Source organism: Lipophrys pholis (assembly GCF_963383615.2).
Source record: "Lipophrys pholis genome assembly, chromosome: 14".
Lineage (NCBI taxonomy): Eukaryota > Metazoa > Chordata > Actinopteri > Blenniiformes > Blenniidae > Lipophrys > Lipophrys pholis.
The window spans coordinates 18,568,146-18,595,692 of NC_137633.1; the positions used below are offsets into that span (position 1 = coordinate 18,568,146).

General features: G+C 42.7%; 1 protein-coding gene across 2 annotated transcripts in view; it reads right to left on the reverse strand.

The window, feature by feature from the left end:
• Positions 1-26,648, reverse strand: part of akt1 (v-akt murine thymoma viral oncogene homolog 1) — a 40,006-nt gene extending 13,358 nt beyond the window's left edge. Inside the window, exons 1-7 of one of the 2 annotated variants that reach the window (XM_080480335.1) lie at positions 26,484-26,648; positions 20,887-21,072; positions 6,358-6,486; positions 1,594-1,705; positions 1,187-1,313; positions 465-596; positions 261-326 (exon numbers count right to left, since the gene is read on the reverse strand). In XM_080480335.1, the coding sequence (XP_080336461.1) occupies positions 261-326; positions 465-596; positions 1,187-1,313; positions 1,594-1,705; positions 6,358-6,486; positions 20,887-20,932 (612 nt within the window). In that variant the 5' untranslated portion in view covers positions 20,933-21,072; positions 26,484-26,648. Of the gene's footprint in view, positions 1-260; positions 327-464; positions 597-1,186; positions 1,314-1,593; positions 1,706-6,357; positions 6,487-20,886; positions 21,073-26,426 lie in introns of both variants that reach the window. The other variant, XM_080480336.1, reaches the window with a different exon arrangement.
• Between the last annotated feature and the right edge of the window lie 899 nt (positions 26,649-27,547).

Genomic DNA, 27,547 nt, shown 5'->3' on the forward strand with positions numbered 1-27,547 from the left:
TAATATTTCTGAAGGACGTTACACTAAAACCCACCTCAGACGTATAGAAAAAGACTTAAAAAAAAAAAAAACAATACCCAGTGTTACTATAAAAGGCCCCCACTCAGCTGCAGCCTTTGTAAGCAAAGTACTTCAAACATTCCTGGTAAGACGGCCTCCGTTTTCTGAATGGATGCTGCTATATTAGACTGAAGAGGCTCCTGAGGATCCATGTGAGTTAAAAATAAGGTTTGGTTTAGGTATATGGAAAGGCTCCTTACTGTCAAGAACGGATGCTTTGAATTCTGGAGGACTCTGTTTTCTGTGAGTGTGTGCGCCACTTCATCCTGGAAGGGAAAAAAAAAGGCACAAAGAGTGTTTGTGCAACTCTCACAACAGCTAACTATTGAGGTATCAGTCATTGCTCCAGTGCCCCACTCCCCATGTTTTTTCACCCCTTTACTAGCCGATTTGCAACCACTCACTTTTGCTACTATAACCTCCTTCTTCAGGATCTTCATGGCATAGTAGCGTCCTGTGGCCTTCTCCTTTACCAAAATAACTTTGCCAAAAGTGCCTTTTCCCAGGAGTTTGAGGTATTCAAAGTCGTGCATAGTCTGGAAGGCAAGAGGAAAGAAAGTGGCATCTGGTTACAAACGGGAGCATTAACAAACTCGAGCTCTAACTGGCCGGGACACACAATCCCACTGACAACAACACCGAAGCATTTAAGGCACCGTTTCACCCACCGAGAAACTTCCACTCCTCTAATGGTTTAGCCTATATGTGGTTGTGTCTCAGTTAACCTCTGACCCCGTCACTGAGGAGAATGTTGAAAATGGTTGTGTGGGGGACATATAATCCGGTGGCCTTGGACCTTTATGTCATGACACATGAGGGGGGGTTGTGAAATCCAGTGGACATGCTATCTGGTGCTAAGCCACCCACGGCTGATGTTAAAGCCTGAGGAGATGGTGGAAAAGGAGTCGAAGCCCAAATACGTCCGGGTGGAGACGGGAAGCAGAGGTTTACCGAGAAATGTCTATATCAGGGGTGTCAGACACATGTTGGTTCAGGAGCCACACATAGTCCAATTTCACCTCGAGTGGGCCGGAGACCGGTAAAATAGTGCCATAATATACGTTACATTTTAACATTTTCCTTAATCTAAATCTGTTAAAGAAAATGTTGTTATCTAGGTCAGTACCACTTTGAGTCTGGGTTTGGTCAGGTAGACCTCCATGTCCATGGGGTCTGGAGAGGAGTCCATCATCTCTTCCTCCTGCTTCTGTAGGCCTTCAGCCACTGCCTGGATGGCTTTGGTCCATTCTTCCCTGAGACACACAAGCAGCACGGATTACATCAGCTCATTTAGCCTCATGCAAGCCCAGCAGCCCAATCATGTAATTGTCTTCTTATCAACAGGAAGACAATTTCAAGTGTGAGTCCTCCCAATGGCCCGTAGACTGTGTATACACATAAGAATGACTGTGTGCAAATAAAGAGCTCATCAAATGCAACAGCGTGTTTTTTTTTTTTTTTTTTTCCCAAAACACGTGCAGCTTCTTTGTGTTTTCAGGCTGTGAGGCTGAGGGGTGTGTGCTTCTCGCTTGCCTCTCCTCGGGGGTCTCCACGTGGAAGGTACGCTCGATGACAGTGGTCCACTGCAGGCAGCGGATGATAAATGTGTTGGGCTTAGGCCGTTCCGTCTTCATCAGCTGGCACTCTGACCACAGCCAGGGAGAGCGGGGAGGGAGATGAAGAGAAGGGCCAGTGTGAGCAGAGGGGAGAGACAGACCCACAGTTATAGCCATTTATCTTTATCGCCACCCCAACAGACACTGTCGGCCAATTTGGAAAAGAACAGGTGCACTTTGGTGGAAGAAAACAACTGTGATCTTTTACACGACAGTCCTTTCAAAACATTAAATTAACTAATAAATGATTTAAGGTGTTATCAAACAGAATTCCTTGAAATTGATTTAATAAATTACTAGAAATTCTGAAATAGGATACCCGTCTTCTCTAAGTTTAATGTTGTGACTGAACTTTCCAATAGTATTAGAACCTTTATGTTTCAAATATTAGGACTTTGCACTGGGTCTAGAAAATGATAATAAACAATGAAACTACAGTGAGAGCTCATTGCATTTAAAGACACAGTCCAGAACTCAAAGACAATATTATAGACATAGAAAAAGTAAAAAAAACAACAAACAAACAAAAAAAAAGGGCAAGAGGGTCATACGGTCGTTTAGTGCAGGGGTGTTAAACACATTTTAGTTCAGGGGCCACATACAGCTCAATTCCTTCCTGAGTGGGCGGGACCTACTGAAAATGGCTGCAACCTCAACATAAAGCCAATTTTAATGATACTTTTCTGGTGTAAAATACATTGAAAAGTCAATTTTAGTTTTTTTTGACACCATTTGGTTGGTGGTGTGGAGGGCCGGATTGGAGCCTCATGTTTGACACCCCTGCTTAGTGGTTTAGATCCACAGTCTAAACACACATTATTCGATAAATTAATGAAAAATTAGTGACTTTGATTGCTGGTAGGGGGTGAATGTGAGTGTCTCTAATGGACTGGTGACCTGTCCAGGTTGTACTCTTGCCTCTCACAGTGAGCTGGTACTGTAAGTTGCATAAAATGGTAATGAAACAATAAAATAAATCGAATCAATCAATCAATTAATCAGTATACTACACTTGTTTATTTTATAACTGCAACTTTAAATGTGTTGTGATTGGCTCCAGACTGCGGAGAAGACCGATGAATAAGAAGAAGAGGAACTGTACAACATCTTTAATTTTATATTATCCCGCAAATCTGTACATTTTCATTTTATCCCTTTTTTTCCCCCTTTCAGTTTCCTACTTTTCAAGCAAATAATTGTCTTGTAAGCACTTTGCAAAACAATTACTCACAACAGTCTAATAACTGAATTTACAAAGCAGCGATTTCCATCTGCACCTCCGTCACATTAACATCTGTTCCCAAATGAAACATGTCAGCAAATATGTCACAATGTGACACAAAATGGCCTCTGTCTGATAGATGGAGGACTCGCAGTGGACCACCACTGAGATCCAACATGGCTCCATCAGGGCGAGTGTGTAATCCAGCTGCAGCAGCCCCGTCAGCGGCGACACACCATGTGTCCTCTGCGGTGGGGTCGCAGCGGTGACAACAACCAAAGCCATCGCTGATGGAGACGGCGCCCCAGAGCAGAGCCCAGATAAATACTTGAAATCAGGCGGCTAATGGCCACGATAACTCAAGAGTGTTGGAGAGGAAACGTTTTGTTAAACAAACAGTATGCTGTCTAATTGCTGTGTTCAGTCATCTGCGCAGCTTATCGCAGCAACTTTTTTTTTTTTTTTTTTCCTGATGAGAGGAGCGAGCGAGCTGGGCTGCTCTGGGCATTCTTTGTTGTTGTTATTTTCTGTCACACTATGAAGAAGACACATGCAGAGACGAGGGATGATGAGCGTTTGGAAACCAGAGCCAGTGGCAGATCCTTTCTTTGTGTGCTTCTTTTAAAATAAACATTGAAAAAAACAACTACAAAAAAAAACATTTTTAACATAATAGTGCAGGCAAATTGTGAGTGCTTCTATTCATAATAATTGCATGACACACTCAATGATTATGAATGGGGCGGTTACGTGGCCACTATGTGGCAAAAGACGGTGTCTTTGCTAACTTTCTTTTCATAAGTACTTGCACATGATTTGTACACTGGCCTACATAGTTTAAATAATTACTATTCAGGAAGGACCGAAGCTTAAATACATGTAAAAGCTCTGTGAAACAATGTTTGAGAGCTATGTGCTTTCTGTATAATTTCCCACAGCGGTGCTGTGCTAAAGTTTATGTAGGAGTAATATAATGCTACTTATCCACCATGTAATACCAGCAGGAAGACAATCCCAACCATACAATGTTGATTAAGAATGACTTTTAAATTCGTTTAGCTTTTTTCTTTTTTTATTAATCTGGTTATTACCTCAATTTCGGTCCGTTTAAACTCTGATCATGTATAGCTGTCTTTTTTGAGCCCCCCCCCTTTCGCTCATTTTAAGACTCAATCTTAAGTTGAACTATTTCATTCATTTTGTCTTGTGTCTTGAACGTTTTTCTTTTCTCTTGTCCATCTGAGGCCCTTTAAATTGTACCAATCTGCATGAAAAGCGCCATAAAAAGAAATTATGACTGATAAATGAACAACCATTTAGGGCTGCCAGATATTAGACGAGCACGCAATAAGGGATAATGTTGTCACGTATTGCGACAGTGATACGATTTGCAATGAATGCAAACAATAAATGTTTTGTCTTGGTTTTTTATGCAGTTGCATTTTTTTCCTTTTGGGAAAAATTTCCTCTATTTTTGTGTGTCTGACTTTTGCCCCGTGACCATTAGGTATGCAATTATTAGGTTATTATGTATTTATAAAGTGCTAGTTAATAACAAACACTATTGTTAACTATTTACATTTTTCTCTGATATCTAAACATAATTCAATCCAGTTAATTCTGTGTCTTGCAATACGTATATTGAGTGTGTTGATATTGCGATAAGGACAAATGTGATATACAGTATATATTGTACAGCCATACAACGAAGGGTCCTGGAATTGATGCTGTGGCCCTCACAGAGCCTCGACAGAAACGTGTCACATACACGGAGACGCAGAAGGATCTGAACCAGACTATAACTATACAAGGTTTACACTTACACAATTTAAAAACTACATGTTCAACTTCTTCCAAAAACCTCAACACCAAATATATATTTCTCTCCTGTTTTTAACTATATGGAAATTTGTGTTAAGTGATAAAAATGAACTTTTAATGCAATTTCTAAAACATTATTGCATTGTCAGTGGTAAATTTCTTGTCACATGCTGACAGCGCTGCGTTTCTGAGGGGAAAAAAAACAACCCAGATTTGATCGATATTTTCAGTACTCAATCACTGTATTGCCCTAATGGCAACTTCTTCGCTAAACTTGGTGAGTTTCCAAATCTGTCAGCAACTGTTTTGATGACGGAAGCGACTAATGACAAATTGAGCAACTTTTTCTGGTGTTTTGGAGATTTTGAATAAGACCTTGATGTGACTTGTTTCTCAACAAGCGTGATGCTGTGAGCGTCTTCTCTTGTCACAAACGTAGTAGTCACAGCAGAGAGGAGACTCACGTCACTACATGTCCACACTGCAGAAGAACGGCCTCGGATCCCGCCCTGGCTTTTAAATTAAATCCCTGCATTCAATATTCAATTTGGTATTGTACCATTTACAATACAGGACAAAATTGACTTATGTAACGTGTGTCTAGTGTGCATGTTAGGAGGTTTCCATAGCAAAATCATTACAAGACAAAGCATAAAAGGCAGGGTCATTTTGAAAGGAATGTCCTATATCAATGGTAAAACTCAACAGAAGAACATTTTATTCATATATCTAACCATGTTTAGGCAATTTTTTACTTTCTTCTTGATGTCTCTTACAGTGTCCATTATAATTATATTGAAACAATCAATTGCAGAAATATTTTAGGTAGTATTTCAGGACAGTTGATAGCTTCCTTCCTTACTGAGAGCTTACACAGTCCTCCTTATTGAAGCCATTATCTAAATTCAGCACTGCTGTCGATGCCATTGGAGACACAAGTCAGACTGTATATGCATTTCTATTGGATGCAGGTGCAGTAAACACCCATGAGTGCAGCATGACTTTTTATATTTTATATATTCGACACCCTCTTTTGTCCTATTTAGAAATTAAAATAACAACCTGTAACTGGAAGGTCAAGGTTCGAATCCCACTGCCCTTGAAAGGGCATCAGGAACAAAACTTGTGACGTCTAATGCCCACTACAAACGATGTGATTTTAACAATCCTGTAAGTTCACAGCACGAGATACTGTAAGACATGAATCTAATAAACGTTGGTACGACGTGGAGTTTTCAGTGTACAGATTGCATGATGAAAATGTACGCGAGTCGAAAGAAAACCCAGAACGAAAAGTGGGCAATGCAGAGACTGAATGAGAGCAACCACATCAGTAGTTTTTTTTGTTGTTTCAAACCATTTCTCATGCAGAGCTGTGCATCTTTTTCAGCTTCCACACAGTGTTTGTCTTTGCACTGTCTGCTATGTGCTGAAGTCATTCCCTCACAAGGTACTGTGATGTAAACAAAATCATTAAGATGCTTTTTTTGACCGATTTGTTTCTTTTTTTGATCCAACAATGCAAGAGAAACAAAACAATACAAGAAAAACAGCAAACAAAATAAGGCTCGAGACAAGCTGCCAAGTAACAAAAATGGGGGGAAAAAATGTGGTGGTTTGTCTGAAGCAGATACTCACGTGCTACAGAGAAGTTATTTAAGGGGGTTTCCAGCTGGTCAACATCTTGTGGTCGCTCTTTGTAGCCAATGAATGTACCATCACTCTTGAGGAGAAAGTACCTCGGCCTCCAGGTCTTGATGTATTCTCCTGATGTGAGAAAGACATTGATAAAGTGGACTGAATTAACAATTTATATCAAACTGTGCACATAAAATCCTCTATCAAGCAAGCCTTCATTGAGAATCTGTACGTGCATGTACATTCTCAGATTGCTGACCAGTGCGCAACTGTTGTGTTTACAACGTGGTTTCATGATTAATGACTAAACATTTTCGTCCTTTGTCTTTTTGCTTTAATTCCCAGCAGTGCCGTTCTTTTCTAATTACTATGCTGTTCGCCGGTGTTCCCTAAAATGACCATCTTGTCACCGTCTCTCTTTTAGTGTAGGTCAACTGCAGGACAAATGCAGGTTTTAGTAAAAGTCAGGGGATCTTTCATCCTTTGCACTGCAGATAAAGACTGAATACCGAAATGTACACCACATCCCATTAGAAAAGCAACTTAAGATTTTGGCTTCAAGTTCAAAAAAGCTTTGTCTGATTTAGGCAAAATCTTAATTGAAACTTTGTGCATTTAAAATATAATGTATTCATACTCTCGGCTTCATTTTCAGCTCCTTCTACGCAAATTCAAACCACTTAAGAGTGTTTCTCAACTTCGTTCGAGTCATCATTCCAGGAGCTACAAAATCATTCCTAGAAAGTTTTCAGAAATGCAGAACAAGTGCAGAAAGACTGTTTGAAATCAATAGATTTCCAATTAAAAAGTTCCCATCGGTCCTCTCTTAACTCTGAAATCATGTTGGCTAAAGCCTCAATTTCAATTTGATCTTCAAATATAAACTCTCCACAATTCTCATTTTCTCGACAACTGCCAGCACTTTAAGCCATGCATGTCCATTCGCTCAGACACACTAGCGTCACACAAATGAATCTCTCTTAGGCAGACTAAACTCAATCTATTCCGGTGATGCTTCAGGAAATGTTGGGCCAGATGTTGTGCAGACTGGGGGGAAAAATAGCTTACATACCATAACAAGGCAGTGGCACACAGCAGAGTGGAACTTGAATATTTATACAGGAAAACTGTAATTTATTTTTAATTACGGAGCCACATATTAACCCCATGCAGAGCTGCACCAAGCTGTCCTTAATTGCCCCATTTCCTCTGATACAGAAGTGTGTGCGTGTGTGTGTGCGTGCACGTGTGTATGAGTGTAAAAAGGGGAGAGGGACCGCGTGTGTGTGTGTGTGTGTGTGTGTGTGTGTGTGTGTGTGTGTGTGTGTGTGTGTGAGAAGGGGAAAAGTGAAATATCTGTCAATGAAAGCTTCTGCTACACTCCTTCAAACACACACGTCTGACTGGTGAAATTGTTCATAGATCAGACAGAGCAAACATCGGCGAGCAACGCTTCCTCCGTTCAGAGCGCGTCTAATAAAATATTTAAAGAACTGCATGAATTAATAACACAGGCTGAAAGTCACTTCTCAAGATTTGTCAAATTTTTCACACCCTGAAATGACAAACTTCCGCCAACTGGTGTCATTTCTACATTTTCTTGTAATAAAGCAATGACACAAATAGCTCATTTTGATAGGAAATCCACCATATGGCTTTGACAATATGAGAGAAGGAAACATTAGAGAAGCAATGTCATTATCATAAAAGATGACCATATCAGAAGAATATGAAACAGACTGTTTGTACCATGGCTGGCATTAAGAAATACTCCAATTATTGAATTTTAGTACAATTTTGTGTACTTTTCAAACAATTTTTTTTATGCATTTCTACTCATACAAGTAAAAGTCACACTGTGAAATCATTTTTACCGATTATAGGTTCCTATTGAGTATGACCACAATTTAAGTCAGACATATTTCAGCTTTACAACAATATAGTTTTTTTGTTGTTGTTTGCTTGAGTCAATCAAACTCATAGTATTTTTTTTTTAAATGCATATTGGTCTTCAAAATGAGAATAAACAAAGATTAGCAAATACAAGATTCACAAAACTGTAGTTGTATACGTCAAAGAGTTTGAAAGTAAGAAAGATTTACTGATCATATTGAAGCGCACTTAACATAAAAAGTGGCTTTATTCCAGAGGTCATGTATAATCTATAAGGAGATTAGCTGCAACCACAATTCTTATGTATAGCATGTTTGGGTGAAAGTAATTTGTTAAAAATAAACACGTTACTGTAATTAAGTGGAAATTTATGGTATTTTTTTCCAACTAACTACTATGTACACCATCTATTCTAAGTCAAAGCTGAGTACGGACACAACTTCAAGTTAATTCTTTGAACAAAGAAAATGGATTTCTCTTACCAAAGTTGAATTTTCATATCCTTCATTGCTTGTCTGAGAAATGTGTGTCCAACATGGATCTTTTATACAAGTAAACTGGGTTGATTTCCTGCTGTTGACAAAGCACTTTAAGTGGTTTTGTAGCGACGTCCTTTGTACTTTCATCTGTAATCGAATACAGTTCCGGCAGTCTAACAAGAATTAGAGAAACACTTCTGAACTCTTTGCACCTCTGGTGTGTACATCACTCCGCAGAAAAGGTTCAAGCCATGAAACCAAAAGCAAACAAACACCTGATTTACAGTAACCATGTAGGTGGTGTCACCAATCACCACACTAGAGAAAAGATCTGCTCCAGAGCACAATGTACTTAAGTCTTCAATCCACAGCAGATGTCCAATATGTTATTACATTTTTCATCATGGCGGGGCGGGGGGATTTTTCATCTCACTTTCTGCAGAGTAAGCATTTTCCCACCAAATATAGCACATTTAGAAATTAGTTTGACTTTGCGAGCTGTCACGTTGCCACTCTCGCTGTTTTTGAACAAAGCTGATCACAGTGGATGTGATGTCCTAATTGAGGCACATACAGGCAGATCCTGTTTGGTGGATTTCCCTCTTGACTGTTTGAATGAAACCCAATTACCGTGATGAGTCGTTTGTCTGTCTCCAACCTGGAAAAGCTCACCAATCAACTTACACATCAGTCACCCGACTGTGCACGCCGGTCTCCAGAGAATGCACACGCATAAGGTTGTTTATCACCAGCCTTCAAGACGACCACAATCCTTAACTTCAGCACGCTGTTTGCATAAAATCTAAATAATAGAAGCACAGAGGAAGTGCAGCAACTTAGATATCAGCTGGGAGTTTTATCAAGACCCTGTTCAACTAAAATAAGTTGCATAAAACAGCAGCCAGCCAGTCTCCTGAGCACCCAACCTTGTTTTCCTCAGCCGGGCCCCATCTGGTGCCCCGCTCTGTGGTCAGGTTTTGGCTGACCCATATCCCCCCAGCAATAGTCTACTAGCCAACACGGAGGACAGTATGTGCACAATGTAGCTTCAGCATAATGAGCACCCCTACCTCACACCATGACACGAGATGAAGGCTCACTGTACGTACATGCCAGGCTGAGCAGAAACTCGAGTTTTTAATGCAACAGTTCAAGAAATCTCATGGGCAGAGGCAGGTGTTGATGTGTGTGAACGTAAATACATGTGTATGTGTGTGGGCAGTGAAAAGTGACAGATCACAACATTTAGTCAGTATGGTTTTTCCTGCCAGCTCCACTGACGCACAGCAGCCACCATAAGTAGCATGAGTGGTCATGTGTATGACGCAGCGGCACCGGGCATGGCATGTACTGTATTAGTTGACATGCTGCCATCCTGAGAGCCTTGATCAAATGGATGGCAGGAAGATGATAATATGAGCCCGGCACAGCAGGGTCCTTAAACAATTGTCGCTATGTTGAACTATGTAATCGTAATAGGAGAGTAATTAGGAGAGACACGCGCGCGCGTGCGTGCATGTGCGTGTGTGTGTGTGTGTACAGCATCTGCAGAGACGACACACAAAAATTATAAGTAATGTCATTAAGGGTATGCGACAGTCACCAGAGGCTAATGGAAACATGGTACAAGTTTGTGGTAAACCCAAATGAAGCTGCCATTGTGGTGTGGGTTATGTGTAAATATGAGTAAATGTTTGAGTAAGTCTGAGTCTGCTGCCTTTAAATATGCTTACAAACATAGTGAATATGAAGGGTTGACAACTTTTGACTTAAGTTTTTAGAGTTTACACACATTATTACACACATTTAATGTCCCAACATACCTTCTCAACTAACCGGAATCATTATGAAAGTGGTACAATTAATATGTTTGTAATAAAACAAACCAGTTTGTCCCTGTTGCTTGTTTTCAACAATGGGTAAAGCAGTAAAACAGGAATACAGGAACTTTAGCTAATAATAATTGCAGCGTCCCATAAGAAACGCATGCGTGGTGTGAGTTAAAGTAAATTGTGTCAGTCTCACCCGCGATGCATGAAAAGAAATTGTGAATATGTGTACTGTCCAGATTGTCTAGTCATCGTGATGTTGTCCAAGACTCCTGAGCTTGAATGACAGAATTTGGTTGTAGTCACAAAAGTAATTACCTGCCTGCGCACATATTGAAGGAGGATCTGGGTTATCTGGGACTACAGAGAAGGTCTTGAAAAGTCATGAGGTCCTGATGTGTTTGTGTCTTTCTGTTGAAGTCTGTGGTGGCTCCTTTCCCACAAACCACTGGGAATGTGAGCGTCTTTGAAATATTGATTCTTCACCTTGGGGCAGCATGTATCACGCTTATGCAGATGACACGCAACTTTATATTTCAGTGTCGTCACATGACTACAGTCTCTTACGTTCACTGTAAGTGTAGTCGTCAAACCAATGTGTGGATGAGCCAGACAAGACAGAAGTGATTGTTTTCGGCCTGGAAAATGAAAGGACAAAGATCAGTGCTCACCTTGAACCGATCATTTACCAATTAAGTCATTTAAAGCTAAAAATAAATAAATAAATCAATCAATCGTGCCAGAAATCGTGATGTAACTATTTACTCAGGTCTGAATTTCAACAAGCACTGAATCTGTCTATTAACCACCCGAAAAACACAGTTAGAATAATAGGTTTTCTGTCTAAACAAGACTGAATGGTCTTGCACCAAAGTATGAGCAAGATTTATTAATTCCCGATGAAGCATCCAGACCACTCAAATCGTCTAGTAAAGGTCTACAGTGTGTTCCAAGAACTAGAACCAAACAGGGTGAAATAGCATTTAGTGTACATACTCCTCACTTCCTGAAGACTTGAAGTCTGCGCAGACTCTCGACTTATTTAAAGATGAGATGAAAATATTGTATGTATTTCCTTGTGAAGCACGTTGAATTACTTCGCGTATGAAGGACGCTGTACAAATAAACTTGCCTTGCGTTGCCTTATGTGGGTCCGTTTGCTGTATGACGCCGTGCGCTGCTGTGAGAGATGCTTTTTTAAAGGGTGCACCGGTATTTTGTTGTCTATTATTCTATTCACAGAGAAATTCAGGAAACCAATTTTTCAAATTACAAAATGTATTTTTTTTTGTTGTTGCCCCAGACAGACACGAAAGAAGTGAGAAAGCTGAATAAAAAAAGACATTAAAAAAAGACATTAAAAATCAAGGTTGTTCTAATCTTTTTCTACAAATGTAAATGCTGTCAGACAGATGAGGCAGCTACAGATCAACTAGTGCATGCTCCTAGACAGGAGGCCACAGCAACTTCTCCAACTCCGACCACAAACTTTGTCACATGAAACAAGTGGAAGCAGCTATATCCGCTTGTGTGTGTGTCTACACCCCCCCCACCCCTCCCACCCCCACAACCCCCGACACTGTCTGCACTCAGAGCATAAACAACAAAGATGACCCTTGTCAGCTTCCTATTTACACTCATTTCCTCTTCTTCTTATTCGGTTGTACTTTCCAAACTGACTTTTATGAAGCACTGACATGATCAGAAAGTGAAAGACAGCTTTTCTCTTCCTCCCCCAAGTTTACTTGAACGGAATTTTGGTGTAAAAGTGATAACAAAATCCCCACCATGCTGCTTAGGGTCAGCTGCAAATGTGCTACACTTGACTTCAGTACTGTGCATAGCAGACCCCAAATACATCCTGTGTACAGTGCGAGACAGGGTGAGGGCTGCTGACAAAGGACAATGGACTTCATAACAACACAACACAGGAGAGCCTTCAGCTTTTAAGTCAGTTCATCATCACAGTGTTCCAGTAAACTAGAACCCTTTTGATGTCAACGTGTTCTCCAAAACAGGAAAGCGGCCAACAGACAGACTGACCGTGATTTAGATAAGATAAAACCTGCTGCAAGTGTCTGGTCAAGATGTGGTGAGGAAATCCACTGCGGTATCTGTGTCCCACAATCGACGCTTTTCCAATAAAAGCAGAGTGTGACAGCGGACATGTGGCTCAACTCAAACAAATTAAGGGAAGGACGGAAGAAGGGGAGGACTGATTTGACACAGGATGAGAAATGAGATAACTGGAGGGGATGAGAAAGCTACGCGGAGTGCAAAGACTTGCACTGAATGGAGAGGTAGTGAGACAGATCACTGCATATGTTCCTCACATATGTAGGACTGTAAGTGGGTGGGGGCGGCGGTGTCAGTGCAAGTGAAGTGTGCATGAGCCATGCGCGATATGTGTGTGCATGTGTGTGTGCATGGGAGGAGCTGTCAGGGCCTGATAGAGTGTCTTTACATGACAAGCAGCTGCTGAGGGCTGGGATGTGCGCTGGGCAAAGTGGAAAATAATGAACGGAGAACTGCTGCCAAACACAACAGAATTCATCTTTATTTGCCAACTGCTGCATGGCCCTGTGTGTGGACAGTTCCAGCGTGCCACCGCCACGCCCTCAATCCCCCCCGAAACACACACATACACACACACCCACAAATATACAGCAAGGTACAGGAGGAGAGAACAGGTTTGGCCACAGCTGTACGTGGTGGAGCATCGTCTTGTTTGCTTATGCATGCGTTTAACAAATCAAGAGCACCTTATGTTTATGTGTACTACTATGTGATGTGAAAAGGCTCCCAGAGTTTGCGTCACACCAAAAAACAAGGACATCACCTAAACCAGTGGTGCCCTACATGCAGTTCAGGACCCCCTTACGAGAGACAATAGAGTAGAATTGATGAATAATGAGACATTAGAGAGGGGGTACAGAGACCTTTTTCAAGTAATCTGCGGGCTTTAAGAAACAAAAGTGGGGTATAGTGAACTATGGAGATCAATTTCTTCAAGTTGTTTGTGTGCAGTCAGAGAGCACAAAAAGGCTAATTTGACTCGTCTGTGGTGAAAAAAAAGGACCCGGAGATTAAAATCTATATTGATGCTTTCTTTGGACACCACTTGCAAGTTGACTCCGAGGCCAAAACGGTAAAAGATGGGCAGTCCGGTCTTTTTGAGCGGTCATTAAAAGGGTAAAATGTGGGAGAATTAGCCAGAAGAGGGAGAGAGAGAGTGACAGAGGTTAGTGGGTGTTTCCGAGGAGCATCCTGTTCTATCCGTCTCTATGTGACAACAACAGGAATGTTGAGGTCCCAGCTGCTGTGGCTTGTTGGCTTTTAATAAGACACATCATGTAGCATTCATCAAGCGGCCTCTGAAAGAGAGGCCACAGTGTCCTAATAATGTGGCCAAACTAACAGCTCTGTTACACACCATCCCTTCCTTTTCTGCTGTGAGGGTTTTCATATAACATTTTCAAAACAATATTCTTTAAAAGGAGAGGCCCATGTAAGTCATCTGGTACTAGATATACCAAACACACACACACACTTACTGGAACATACACACCCTCACGTGGCAAGTGGGTAAATGATCTCACACAGAGTGAGTGGAACCAAGAGAGAGGGTCAGACAAAATGTGCCTCTCAGTGCCCACACCCAGTGATTGGACTTCCTGAGAGGGCTGCTGTTGGGTTTTGTCCCCGTCTGGCCATTCATGGCTGGGGGATGAGAGGAACGGAGCCAGTGGTAACTGCATGAACTATGCGTGTGTGTGTGTGTGTGTGTGTGTGTGTGTGTGTGTGTGTGTGTGTGTGTGTGTGTGTGTGTGTGTGTGTGTGTGTGTGTGTGTGTGTGTGTGTGTGTTTGAGTGGTGAGAATCGGATGAGAAGAGGGGGGGGTGGGCGGAGGTTGAGGATTAGGGAATTAGAACTCCAAAGCGAGGGAGGAGGAGAAGGGGGGCTTCGCCTTTTGTTGGTTTTTCCTCAGCCGCCCCCGCCATCCCTTCGGCCCTTTTCTGCCGGGTTCTGCCTGTAAGCTGCAGCTGCGGCCTGCCACCCTGTGCCCTGCATCTCAATGAGCCACGGGCTGCCCGCTCCAGAGGAGAGGGGGCTCCCTGATGCGGGGGTCACCACTGAGCCCCGGCAACCGCGAACTCCGCCTCCATTATCCCCCCCTCGCTCTGAATCGAGAGGCTCCGAGCTGAGCCTCTGGTGCTGCCCGGACTACCCATTTGCCCGAGTCGTTGTGACCATATAAGGCCAACACTAGGCGCACACGCCATCCTGAACTATCCAGTAGTTTGGATTTCTTTATTTCTTTCCCCATCTTTATGTCTTCCGGACATCCCCAAACATCTCGTTGGCGCCTCTCATTTCCACGCAGCTGTATGTGGGGGGGGGGGGGGGCACTCCATTGCCAGGGTTTTGGCAGCAGCATCAACAGGTTGCGTTGAAGGGCCACCCCAGCATCCAATGTAACCCTCTGCCTCTTCCCCTTATCCGTCTCTTTTTCTCTGGTTGCTGCTACTACTCAGACAAGAAAAAAAAAACTAGGGGGTTGGGGTGCGATGGAGTCTGCCCCTCTTTCTCACGCTCGTAAGAAAGCCCTCACTTCTTCTCCGTGGTGAGTGACACCTGCTGATTACCATAGAGACACTGTGGGAAGTTCCCCCCTGCCACACTGGGGCTGAGATTTGCCCCTTCTCCTTGGGCAAACAAGCAGTCCATGGATTAGTTAACTGGGTTACTGCAGAGAAAACAAATAAACATGCATTATTTAGAGCAAATCAGTTACAATGAACTCTAAATGACCGGCGTAAGATTCAACGTCCTCAAACAAGTGAGGAATAAACTCCAGATTATCTTTTCTACTAAGCAAGGTAAAATTTCCAAAGACCACTTGTCTCTCAAATTTTCTGCATCGCCTCTTAAAAGAAGCAAGGCCAACTTAATGAATTGAAAGGCGGGACGTCACATATGTGAGCATACAGTCAACTCCCAGTCAGTCGACAGCTGAGCATCCCCTTCATTTCTCCGTCTCCCCAACCCTTCCTAAATTGGCGAGAGGTGCCAGTGATGTGATTGATTTCAAAGACTGGGAGCTTTTCGCCGGTCCATAGCCGCTTCCGCCATGGGTCTGAGTTGTCAGCAGGGTCATTATCCTAGCAACAGGATGATGGGGTAGTAGCGGTGGGAGGGAAAGCGTGTGCTGGAAGTGGGGGAGGATGAAGAGCGGGGTGAGGGCGAGGATAGGCATGAACTAAAAGAAGCAACAGTGGGGTGAAAATACAGATTAGGAGAAACGTAAGAAGGAAGAGAACAAGGGGAAGGACAGATATGAGGAAACACCACAGACCAAAACGGGAATCAACGTAACAGAGGCAGACCGTGTGGCTCAACACCACAGTTGTAGCGAGCAGGCGGGCTCTGCACAGAAAAGTAAGCACACAGCAGGCCTGCCGTGAGAGGAGGCGAATGGTGGAGGTGCCACCTCCCTCAGCCTCCTGGTGCCCCCCACCATGCCAGCCAGCCTGCCTGCCGACAGCTGCACCCCGGTAATTTACTTCTCTCCACCACATTTAACAGGAGACTGCTTCCCATTACCCAGAGCAGGGGGTCCTCGCTGACGGCCAGACACCCGGGCCAGAGCCCGCGCATCCTGGTGCGACACCCTCTGCTGCCGGACCCTGACTACAGGGGCTCCACTCTCAAATCTGTCTGGAACTCCAGCCCCCACAACTGGTGATCAATTAGAGGCTGTATCTGCCCAACAAAGTTTCAGTAGTTGTGAAGCAAACATCAAATAGAGATTATTTACTTCAGTCATATGAAATATCCTATCATCATATCCCAGATGAGTCATCATTTTACATGAAAAAAACAACAATTTAATGCAGCTAGCTTCTATGTTTTAATGTACAAACCCAAACCTGGTATTTTATGCCGAGCAACTACAGATGAAATATCTGGATGGTTGAAATGTTACACCAGAAGGAGTAATTTAGATAAAAATATTTTAATACAAAAATCAATACGACCCCCATATCTGGTAACTAATTCACTAACAGCTAATCATCTAACTTCCCTACACTCTATCCCTGTTTGTCTATTCCCCTTTTCATTTCAGTATGTCTTGTTTATTACCTGTCCTTCTCCTTTTATTGGGGGTAAATAAGTAAGTCTCCAATCCCACCGTTACAAGTTTTTGTCATTTTTGCCAGTTTAGTCAGATATGGACTTTCTTTCCATGTACCAGACACTGTTTAGTTCTCGGTAACTTTTGCATTAAAAAAAGACACCAATGACCACTTGCTGCACTATTTATAAGAAACTGAGATCTCTATTAAAAGAGTAAATGATGAATTGTTACGTAATTTGGTCTCAGTCCGTCACTTTACAACCAATTGAGATTTTTGTTTGTTGAATCTCCTCGGTGGAGGTGAATATATTAGCGGTTTTGATGAGCTGTTCCTCTACCCCTGCAGTGTGTCTGTTTGTGTACTGCAGCAGCATGTGGCCCATGACAGCCATAATGAGGGGATGTGTAGGAGCCTGGGCAAATCCAGCAGCAGATCTGGCAGCTACTCAAAGTCCCAAACTCCTGAGGCAGTCAGGATTGCAGTATCATGAGACATACTTAATCAGGTGGGCCTGCTCCTTTGAAGAGCATTTAGCAGTACAGGAAACACTGCATTCCCTTCCTGAGATTTTACAGAGCAAATACAAATGTGGAACATGCTGGTAGAACTGTTGCGGGCCTGTTCACCAGATGCACAAAGATCCGATATTGAAAAGATGAAAAAACAAACAAACAAAAAAAACAAAGTTCCCATACACTAACTACTGTGTCTGCTGTTTCTAACCTCCCCCCTCATTCCCACTCTCCGTCTCATGCACTTTCCTGGACCACCAACAAGGTCTCGCTTGGAGGAGCGGCTCATGGGTGTCCTTCAGCCACATGACCGACGAAGGAACCAATCAGCTGATGAGCTCCACAGCAAACCACCAGAGGGTCTCTGCTGTGGCACGTCGCACTCAAAATCCACCAGCTCTCCTCGGATCGACTGGGTCACTGAGCAATGTTCTGGGAACATCACAAAGACGCTGCTCAACTTCTGTCCCTCTCCGTTCGCCCCTTTATCTTTCCCTCACCAGCTCTCCTGGTGCGTTCCCCGCTCTCTCTCACCCCACCCGTCCCCTCGTCAGTTGGAGCCAGCTGAGCGTGCTACCCAAATCCAACAGTTGTTGTGGCCTTCGTTAGCCTAACGAGGGGGCCGGCTCTTTATACTTGTCAGGGAGCAAATGAGTCAAACAAACAAGGGCCAGGGAAGAGGGGAGGACAAGCGAGCGCTGTTCTGTTGAGCTTCACTGGGTTCTTGGCCACGGCGCTTCCCTGGAAACTAGGGAACCCACAATCTGCCTCTTTGATGTCTGATGATGCTCTGGCTTTGATGGAAACTTTGGAAAAACACACTAGCAAAAAGAAATAACATGCTCCTCGGTCTCTGTGGCCACTAGAGGCCGTAGGCACATTCACAGTGTGTGGGTGCATGCTGTGACGGATCTAAAAGCGAAGTATCATTTGGGGACACATAACAACTGGTTATGATAGTAACAACAAAGTTACAGTGTTTTTGCAAGCCTGTACTTGCGATGTGGTCTGCGCATAAGGGCACTGAGTAATGTCCTGCTGGCGGAGTAACTTCTAAATAACTGTCCACACACATTTGCATATGCATGTCGAAACGTACGCTGCTCGGAGGCTCCGTCTCGCATTCTGAAACTGCCCTTCCAAATCAGATAGCAGCGATAACAGTCGCAACAACTCATCCCAAACTGTGTCCACAATCCAAACACATTACTGAAGCACAAGGCTTTAGGAGAAAGTATGAAGGTGTGTCCTTCACAATGAGATCATCCCATTGAGTGCGGCCTGTCTGGAACAAATGTACAGAGCACTTCAAGGCTGAGAATCTGGAGCTCCAATAAACGACGAGCTCTACCGAAGGGGGGGGGGGGTTCACAGGGCACCATTAGACTTGCTCTACTTTCTTCCATGAATCTTGACACCGTTTGCACGTGCATGCAGAAGATGACTAATCAGAAAGGAATCGAGGAGTGAAAGTTAGTGGTATGCCAGAGCTGCTGTGCTTTGTGCCTGCAACTGTCTCTCCGTGAAATTCAATCATCCTGTAGAGCCAATAAATGGGCACCGCTTAAAGACGGGACCACTTCACACTGGATGTGTTTTTTTTTTGTGAAAGGCTCACAAAAAGACGTCTGGTACTTGACCAGGTCGGGGAACACACACACAATGTTGATGGAAACATAAAGGCCTCTCCTTTGAGAAACATTAAATTGATGTTTTGAGTGCAAACATGGGAGTAATGAGCATGGTGCACACACTTAGAGGCAGTATAAGCCATTTATTATCACGCCTACGTGAAGCTTTGAGTCACTTGGGTGGCGCCACAGCCCCCAAAAAAAGTCTTGACTCAAGGTGCAGGCTGAGAAAATGCGTAGTTGTCGGGTGCAGGCCGCCTGGCTCAGGTGATGGACAGTGAGACGCGGCTACTGCAAGGTTCACCTTCTGTGCTGTGGCTCTGGGGCAAAGACTGCATGACAGTGACGCGACACTAAAAGGCTTCCTGTCAAGGAAGCAGGCGGACGCCCTCCAATCAAAACACGGAGGCTCTGGGTGACATTTCACAGGGCACAGCTGCTGGGCTCGGACAACATGCCAACTCACTATTCCTGAAGGGTTGTTTGTGTAGTGCGTGTGTCACAACTAGACGGGTGTCACTGCTACAACTGTGTGTGTGCGTCCGTGTGTGTGTGTGCCACACAACTTCCATGTTTTCTTACCAGTCACTATTTGACTACTCTCACAGTTATGTTTCACGCTAGCCTCTTCGATTAGGATGTTCTGTTCTTATCTGCCCTGTTCAAGGTGTGGAAAAATGGACTTATGCCAGTTTGTGTCACAGAATTGGTTGTTTTTTTTCCCTGTGACGCCAGACAAAGGTAACTTCACATCCCCTTTCTAAAAACTATCTTCCTGTTCTCGTTTTACCCTAAATAAACACAATTTAAGTGTAAAACCTGTGGAACAAACAATGTAAATTTGGGCTTTGTGGTAAAAAAGCCAAGATTAAGGATTATACAACACTATTTATGTCAGCTACTTCCAAACTAATTTGTCCTGGCAATATTTGATCTTTAGACTCACTGGAGGAACACAAGTTTGCCAGGATAATCCATTACTACAACATCAGCCTGTTACACTCTTGAACTAAGACTTGAAGATTGGGAGTGTGGCCGCACACAACTCAACAGCACTTCCTCGCACACTTTTGACTCTCAGGAGCTTTTGTTACCATCATCTTATCCCATGAGTTTAGATTCTCCTTTTTTCAGTACTTCCAGTAAAAGCCAGGATCCTTGGCCCTGGGCCCGAGAGACTTCAGTGGTTTTGGACAAGTTCTTTATCCAATTTTGCCCCTGGTGGTAGCGGTGGAGTGGGCTCTGTGATGCAGCCGCAGCTGAAGGCAGAGTTAGTATGCACACATAAAGCTGCTCAAAGCCAGCAGGTATGTGAGGAATGCCTCTTCGTCCAAACAACAGGACTCAACGCCCGACACTGAGCCACGCCACGCCACGCACTACTGTCAGAGAAGCTAAATGGGGCCCGCTGGGGACACAGCAACTGACTGAGGCTTTACATTAGATCTGGCATGCAACTTTAAACATATTTATCCTAAAGTCAAGAGCCTTTGCACTTAAGAGATGTCACTAAGTTTAGTCATTTCTGAAGCATCTAGAAGGGAAAAATGTTTAGACATTAAACACCTGCTGATCCAAACGCTGAGGAACTCGGATCATACAGACATGCAGGATATGTGGACAGGCTCGTGTATAAAAATGTGGCTATTAAATCTGTGCTGCAATGAATACTCAAATTCAAAAGAGGTTGCTTTACAGTGATGCAGACAATCAATTTGTTCAACATCTTAAATACATTTCTACAACACGTATCAAGAGGGGATTTTGAAAAGTTTGCACAATGAACATATTTGAGGGTCTTAACATATTTTACATTGTGTGCCAGCTTGGTTAACCTGCATGTTTACACAGTCAGGAGTTCTACTATATATAATGATGACGATGCCTGGTCCAACGTCTTAATTGAATTGTGAACGTAAACATCAAACCAAAGCAGGTGAACGACTAAAGACAAACACTCCTCCCATTCACATTTGGAAGACTGAAAAACATGACATCACAAATCATGTTAAACGTTATGTCACACAAATCAACTTTGCACGTACCTCTTTTATGCAACCATCCCTCCTTGACAATCACCACATTGGTCATGTTGGTGGGCAGGATAGAGGATCCAGGTTTCCCTCAGGGAGAGACACAACTTTGCTTCCCAAGTGTCCTTCACTCAGCCCTCTGCAGGAGCCTGGAGACGGGATCTTCGGGTTTATGGTCGCCTTTTCAATGGTGGTTACCTATTAGAAGAAGAAAAAACTAAAAATTAGCTCCACGTTGAGGTGAAACAGTTTATCCACTTGTCTGAATATTAACCCTCAGGTCAACACAGCAGAGAGGAACAGAGGAGATCCTCGTGCTTTATGGCCCAGTCAGTGGAGGATACGCTGCAGCCACAGGGTAGTCCTTTTCACAAGTGGAACCTGCAACATTTCAAGGTTCAAATATCTTTTTGAGGCTGTGGTTTCTGGCGTTCACAATGAGCTCTCTAGTATTGGAAAATTCCATGCAGTTCACCGCCGGCACAGCCATTTCTGATCCACTTTTTCTGTCCGTGAACAGCAGTTAAAAATGAATGGAGTCAAATCTTTTCTCACACAGCTAAAGAAAATAGACTTTCAAACTTTCTTTTGCAATATTCATCTTTTGGGAAGAATAACACCTGATAAATTATTGTTCGAGAAAGTGTGACTTGCAGATCTGTGTAAGACACTTGGATAACACACATAAACAGCTCACTTGCTTTGATTTTCTACTTAAATATTGATGTAATGCTCGATTCTCTGAACGAGTAAAGATCAATGTGTTACAATTAAAAGTTACTTTGGATCTGGTTCAACTTTTTCAATATGATAACAAGTAGACCCAAATTTAACTATTATCTCTGTAAGTGAGGCAGTTCAAAATGACATTTAGAATAAACTGTGAGACTGCTGGTGTTGCCAATAGGAAAGATGTAAAACTGACCTGTAATAAATGCGATATATCTCAATATCCTGATGATTATACTCCAACACGGTTTTGTTTTGAGAAACATACAAAACCGTGCTAAGATTTCAAACAGGTGTAATATAATGATGCGCATTTATCATGTAACATCAGCGGTGAGGCGTCTGATTGGCTCCAAATTTATAGGGATTTATTCATAGTAACGGTGTGACCCCCCCACAGAACCCTGATGTTAACATAATCAGGCTAGTGTGGGTTTAAGTGCAGAGAGAGACGGTTCTGATCCAGTCTTCCAGTCTACAAACACAGGAGATCTGTGCTTACTCCTCTTGACATGTTTCCTCCATACCAGCCTTAAACATTTCAATAGGACTGTGTATATGATTAATAAAATCCAGACTCAAACATTAAGAAAAATGGTAATGAAAATACTACTAAAGTTCAATAATCGCTACTTTCCGTCTACGTCAGGAAGAAAAAATGGTGAACTACAATACTACTACAATAGCCATGCTCTAAATACAAACTGCAGAAAATGTGTATTTTATAGTGAATACGTCTTTGCAACATAAAACGATAAAGATGAACATCAAATCACCAAAGTATGACTTCAGAAGTAAGAAAACAAGACAGTTACATTTACCTTTTCACACTCACACAATCATCCACACACACTAGGGTGATGGCTGTCATTAAAGGTGTCCACACACCATGAGGAGAAACCGTCTCACCAGCAAAACAAAACAAAAAACTGACATGTGGTTAAGGCAAGACGAAGGCGAGCTGCTCCATCAACTGAGCCACACAAGAAATGTAAGCTCGCGTTGGTTAGATCCTTTCAGGTGATGTCTGGCTAGTAGGAGTCCAGAAAACAAACGACCAAAGCAGGTTGTGATTCTAGGAAAGACACAGAGAGTCTCAGAGGTGACATTATTTTGTCACTGAAAATAAACACACGCAGATGTTTAGGAACACAAACCACTTCCTGTGCTGTCAATGTATGTGTTCTCTTTCACAACCCAGATGAGTAATAACATTATGACCACCTGCCTAACATCTGAATAGAGAACAAAAACTGATGAACTGTGTATGATGAAACCTTACTATCAGAACTCGCATGAACTTTTGCAGCAGTTTGTCTGTTGGAGCAGACCAATGGGACAATAAATAGGGCTAACACAGGAAACAAATATGACAAAGCAACTTTCGCATTTAGTAAATGTGTCTTTGGGTCTTACAAGAAGTGGTGCACAGAAACTAAAGATGAGTAAAAGAGCGGCAGCAGTAGTCAAACTCAATGTGGGCCATACAAGCAAACAGTTTTTGGGGGGCTAGGAGGGAAATTGTACCCCAAGAGTATCACTAAGAACCATGGGCTCAACTTATTAATGTAGAAACCATTACTAGAGGCGAAACATCTTGGTTCAGTAGTAGTAGAAAGTAGGTAGTGATGGTGAGGCATGGGGGGAGTTGGTGTAATGGCTCAGTTATCCAGTGAGACCATATTATAAAAATTACAACAAAGCATCGCTGGCAGTCATCTGATTCATTAGCTGAACTCCCTCTGAGTTTTATCAGTTACCCATCAAACCTGCAGGCTATCACAATCCAAACACTTGACCGTCTGATAGCTTCCAGGGGTATAAAGATGGGTTTTGAACTGTTGGAAGAAGGAGGGAGAAAAAAAATTATCAATTGCCATGTTTGTTCACAGAAATGTCACATACCGCGGCAGGCAATCCCTGACCATCGACTAAAATCAATTGTCCCGCAGCAGCATCAGGGTTTAGCCATCAAAAGTGAGCTCTGTTTGAGTGACCTCATCCAGCGTACTGGTGGGGACAACAACAGGAAGTGAATGTGACTATTGACAGACTACGAGTCGTATCAGCACAGCCCCGGGCTTCAATACATCTGTAAGTGAATGTGCCATGAACGCGGCTTTTCACTCCTTCGGCGAGTGAAAGTGAGTTTATGGAATCAAAAGTTTATTTTTGCTGCGTGTTTTTGTTTATTGCGTTGGGGTTGTGGTGCTTGTGTCGAACAAGAATTCTGGAGAGGGATTAAAAAAAAGAAAAAACGAGTGCACTGAGAGTAATTCAAACTGGGAATCACACACAAACCTTGGGCATCTTAGTGTGTACTCTGTGACATGGGCACACGCACACACATCATATACACATTGGAATACATCACACAAACAAACTTGAGCACACACACCACAGCCAAAAAAGCAACGTATGCACAAGACCGGCTCTGGAGCCACAACAGAGCGCTGCTGTTTTAATGGGAGCGACCTGTTGCTACTGCGGCCTGTGTGGAAAAGCTGGGCTGCTGCCAGCGCTGCAGCCAGCAGCCACTGAATGAACCCAGTACCCTGACAGCAGGTCACATGGTCCTCAGGCCTCTGGGCCACCGCCTGCCTGCCTGCCTGCCTGCCCTGATGTCAGGGCGGCTTTCAATCATTCATCTTTCTGGCTCCAGCTCTGGGGCCCAGCCCATTCAATGCAAATCAGTGTCATGCAGCGAAAGATGCCACACACCAAGCCTGTCACTGGGCCAGAGAGGACAGGCCCGTGCACATGGCAGGAAGCAGAAAATCAGGCCGACATCACCATGCTACTTCCTTCATTACAGATCAATAGGTGCAGGTCTGTTTTTGCTCTATTTTCTGCTGCCGTTTGAGTAAACAAGAGTGCACAGCTGGTTTACGGCTACAGTGGGAGAATATGAAACCAACATTTAATATGATCTTCCAAAAAACATGAATATGAAACATCCTCAACTGTTGCAGACACGATCCGTGAAGCAACACTTGGGTTTGTGTTGATGTGCTACAGTAGAGCCAGTATTGGTGTGATCTACTACCCAGTGCCAAGTTCCCCTTTCAAGTTCCCTGAAAACACACCATTAATAAGAATATTTAGAGTGGCTGAGGGTGAACACCCAACCACAACTACTGTAACCTTCAAAGACGTGTAACTTCACTGCTTCAATCCTGTGATGACATGAACAACAAACCTCTCATGACTCACGTTAATGTATTCATTTCTAAGCTGTTCAGACAAGCCGTGAACTAATTAAAGATGCGACACAAGGCCAAATTTATTCAAATGTTTGCCACACTCGACACACCCATTATGATAAATACACAGCATCAGTGTCAGGTAGCTGCAAATCAAAGGATAACCAGTAAACAAGTCGAGTCAGACAAAAAGTATTTTGGACTTCTCACCTTTTTTTTTTTTTTTTGCAAAACTCCGATAAGCGCTCTCTTACAAGAAGTGTAGCCTTTCTCCTATCACACGTCTACAGTCTTGTTGCACAGTCAGGCCTGTCTGTGCATTTGCCTGCTCGCGGAGGCAAAATTTCAAACAACATTCCTCAGATTCTGCATGCAACTGGTGGCACGTTTGCGTCAACGGGGCTGCGAGGGGATTGGGTGGGAGGTGACTGGTATTTTCTAAATAGAACACGGAGAGCCAAGCAAGTCATTGGCTGCATCATTACGCCAGCTTGTTGCGTCTTCCCCAGGTCACATGCCAAGTCCCCCATGCGTACACACACACACACACTGAACGCAGTCCCATGACCGATAAAAAAAACACTTTTTGACACTACGTGCCTGCGGGACAATGTTCTCTTTCTGGACAGTAGATGCATACATGAGCCCTGGGAGATGGAGACAGATTATTAGTAAAGTCAGGTTTATCCCAAGTTCAACATCAGAGCCTTGCATCCATGTCCATAAGACTTGTGCAGCAGACACACTTTTTTCATTTGGACATCAGCACAAACTCCCAGTTTATTCTCTGTAGTCTGTATTTAGCATGATTTAGTGGAGAGGTGCACAACACTCATCGCTGTAGGTGGGATAATAGCAGAAAACACAGTTACCCACATGCATGATCTCACTGTGATGATCACTGGTGTGGTAAAGAAGAAAAATAACTCTATTGGGACTTTTTCTCAGGACCTCCCTGGTGTCAGGATTGAGGACCAAAAGGTCCTACAAGAGAGCCCATTTGTGTAGGGCTTGGGGGAATAAAAAAAGTAACAAAAAAGAAACACAGGAGTCTGTATTATTGTATGTGGATACTACAGTGTGAGCAGAGCTAGTCCCTGGAGATACAATAATTGTTTGGCACTAGGTTTCTCAGTCAAGTAAACAAACGCAGAGACAGTTCATAACAATGAATGAGCTGCTCCCTGCTTGAGCTCATTTGTTTTCATTTGCCTCCAGAGTTATAAAGCGAAGACACAAACAACTTTCTGGTGGAGGTGGAAGAATTTTAAGTTAAGCCTGACTGCAGATATTTTGGCCTGAGGGCTGTGTCTGGAAAAACAAAAAGTGGTCACATTGTCAGAGAAAGAAAGAAAGAAAGAAAGAAAGAAAGAAAGAAATGAATGGTTAACATCTCCCGAGACACTCACTGTTGTTTGAAGGAAAAGCCACAACGCGTTGTAATTCACTACATGTCGCTCGTAAGAGCTCAACTTTGCCGTTAAATAAGTTGTGCGGCGGCGTGAAGCTGAGAAAGTGTCTGATTTCGGGTTTGCATTTCGCGATAGAGAGGATATGGGGCCTAGCAGGGCAGCTTGGGTGAGAATAACCGCATCCCATGTAAGTACAATGGGGACCTACCCTGTCTAGCTGTCGACCTCTTGTAGTTAACCATGCGAAGGAAGCGCGGACATTTACCTGGACAGGGATTCAACACTGTGTCCGTCTCATTCTAGTGAGCTGTTTCGGCGGTATTTTTAGTTGATAAGTCCTTGAACAATCTGGACAAAGTGCTCTCATTTACTCCGTTTCTCTTGCCTTTCTTCCACTACACCTCCCAAACGCGCTGTCTGCAATGCCTCTGTGGCAGCGCGCGCTCCCGGGCCCTAGCGCCCGTCTGATATCCATCCGCCCGTCCCATTCAAACTACCCCAACAACCCTGCTTCCATAGAATAGAATAGAATAGACATACTTTATGATCCCAGAGGGAAATTTTAATGTAAATTTTTTTTTTTCGAACATGCTCGAAATCACATGACAAAATCAATAGTGCACACCAATCAACCAAAAATATGTCACCAAACAAACTGAATCAGCAATATCAGAAAAATAGAAACAGGTTGCATTTCCGAAAATGAGTGAGAAGTACAACTTATTAAATCCCACCTCTTCCCCATAAATAATAGATTTAATAATGAATAATAGAATAAATTTATTTAAACATGTTAGAACTAATACATTAAGACTATATATCTGTTGAAAATGTATAAAGAAATGAAAATATTTAATAATATTATGAAATATATATTCTAATAAATATAACAACGTATAATAATGATTATGAAAGGATATTATTCCAAATATGACAAATAAATACATATACATTTATTCTATCATAATAGACTTAATAGCTTTTTACATAAAATAACAAAGACTAAATAACAAAGGAGTTAAAATATCAATAAGATAAAATAAATTAAATAAGTAATATTAGATATTAATGTATACAGGACTGAGCGGTGAATGACATTAAAAGAAAAACACGATAAACACTATTTACAAGGATTCTTTTGCACAATGGGATTGAAGGATCTCCTGAAGCACATATTGTAATAATTATATATTTATATATATATATATATTTAATATATGCATGGGATTGAAAATGCTAAAACACTAATATGACCATCCATCAATCCATCTTCTATTTAGGGTCACCAATTAACCTCACACTTTTTGGATTGTCCTGCGAAACTAAGAG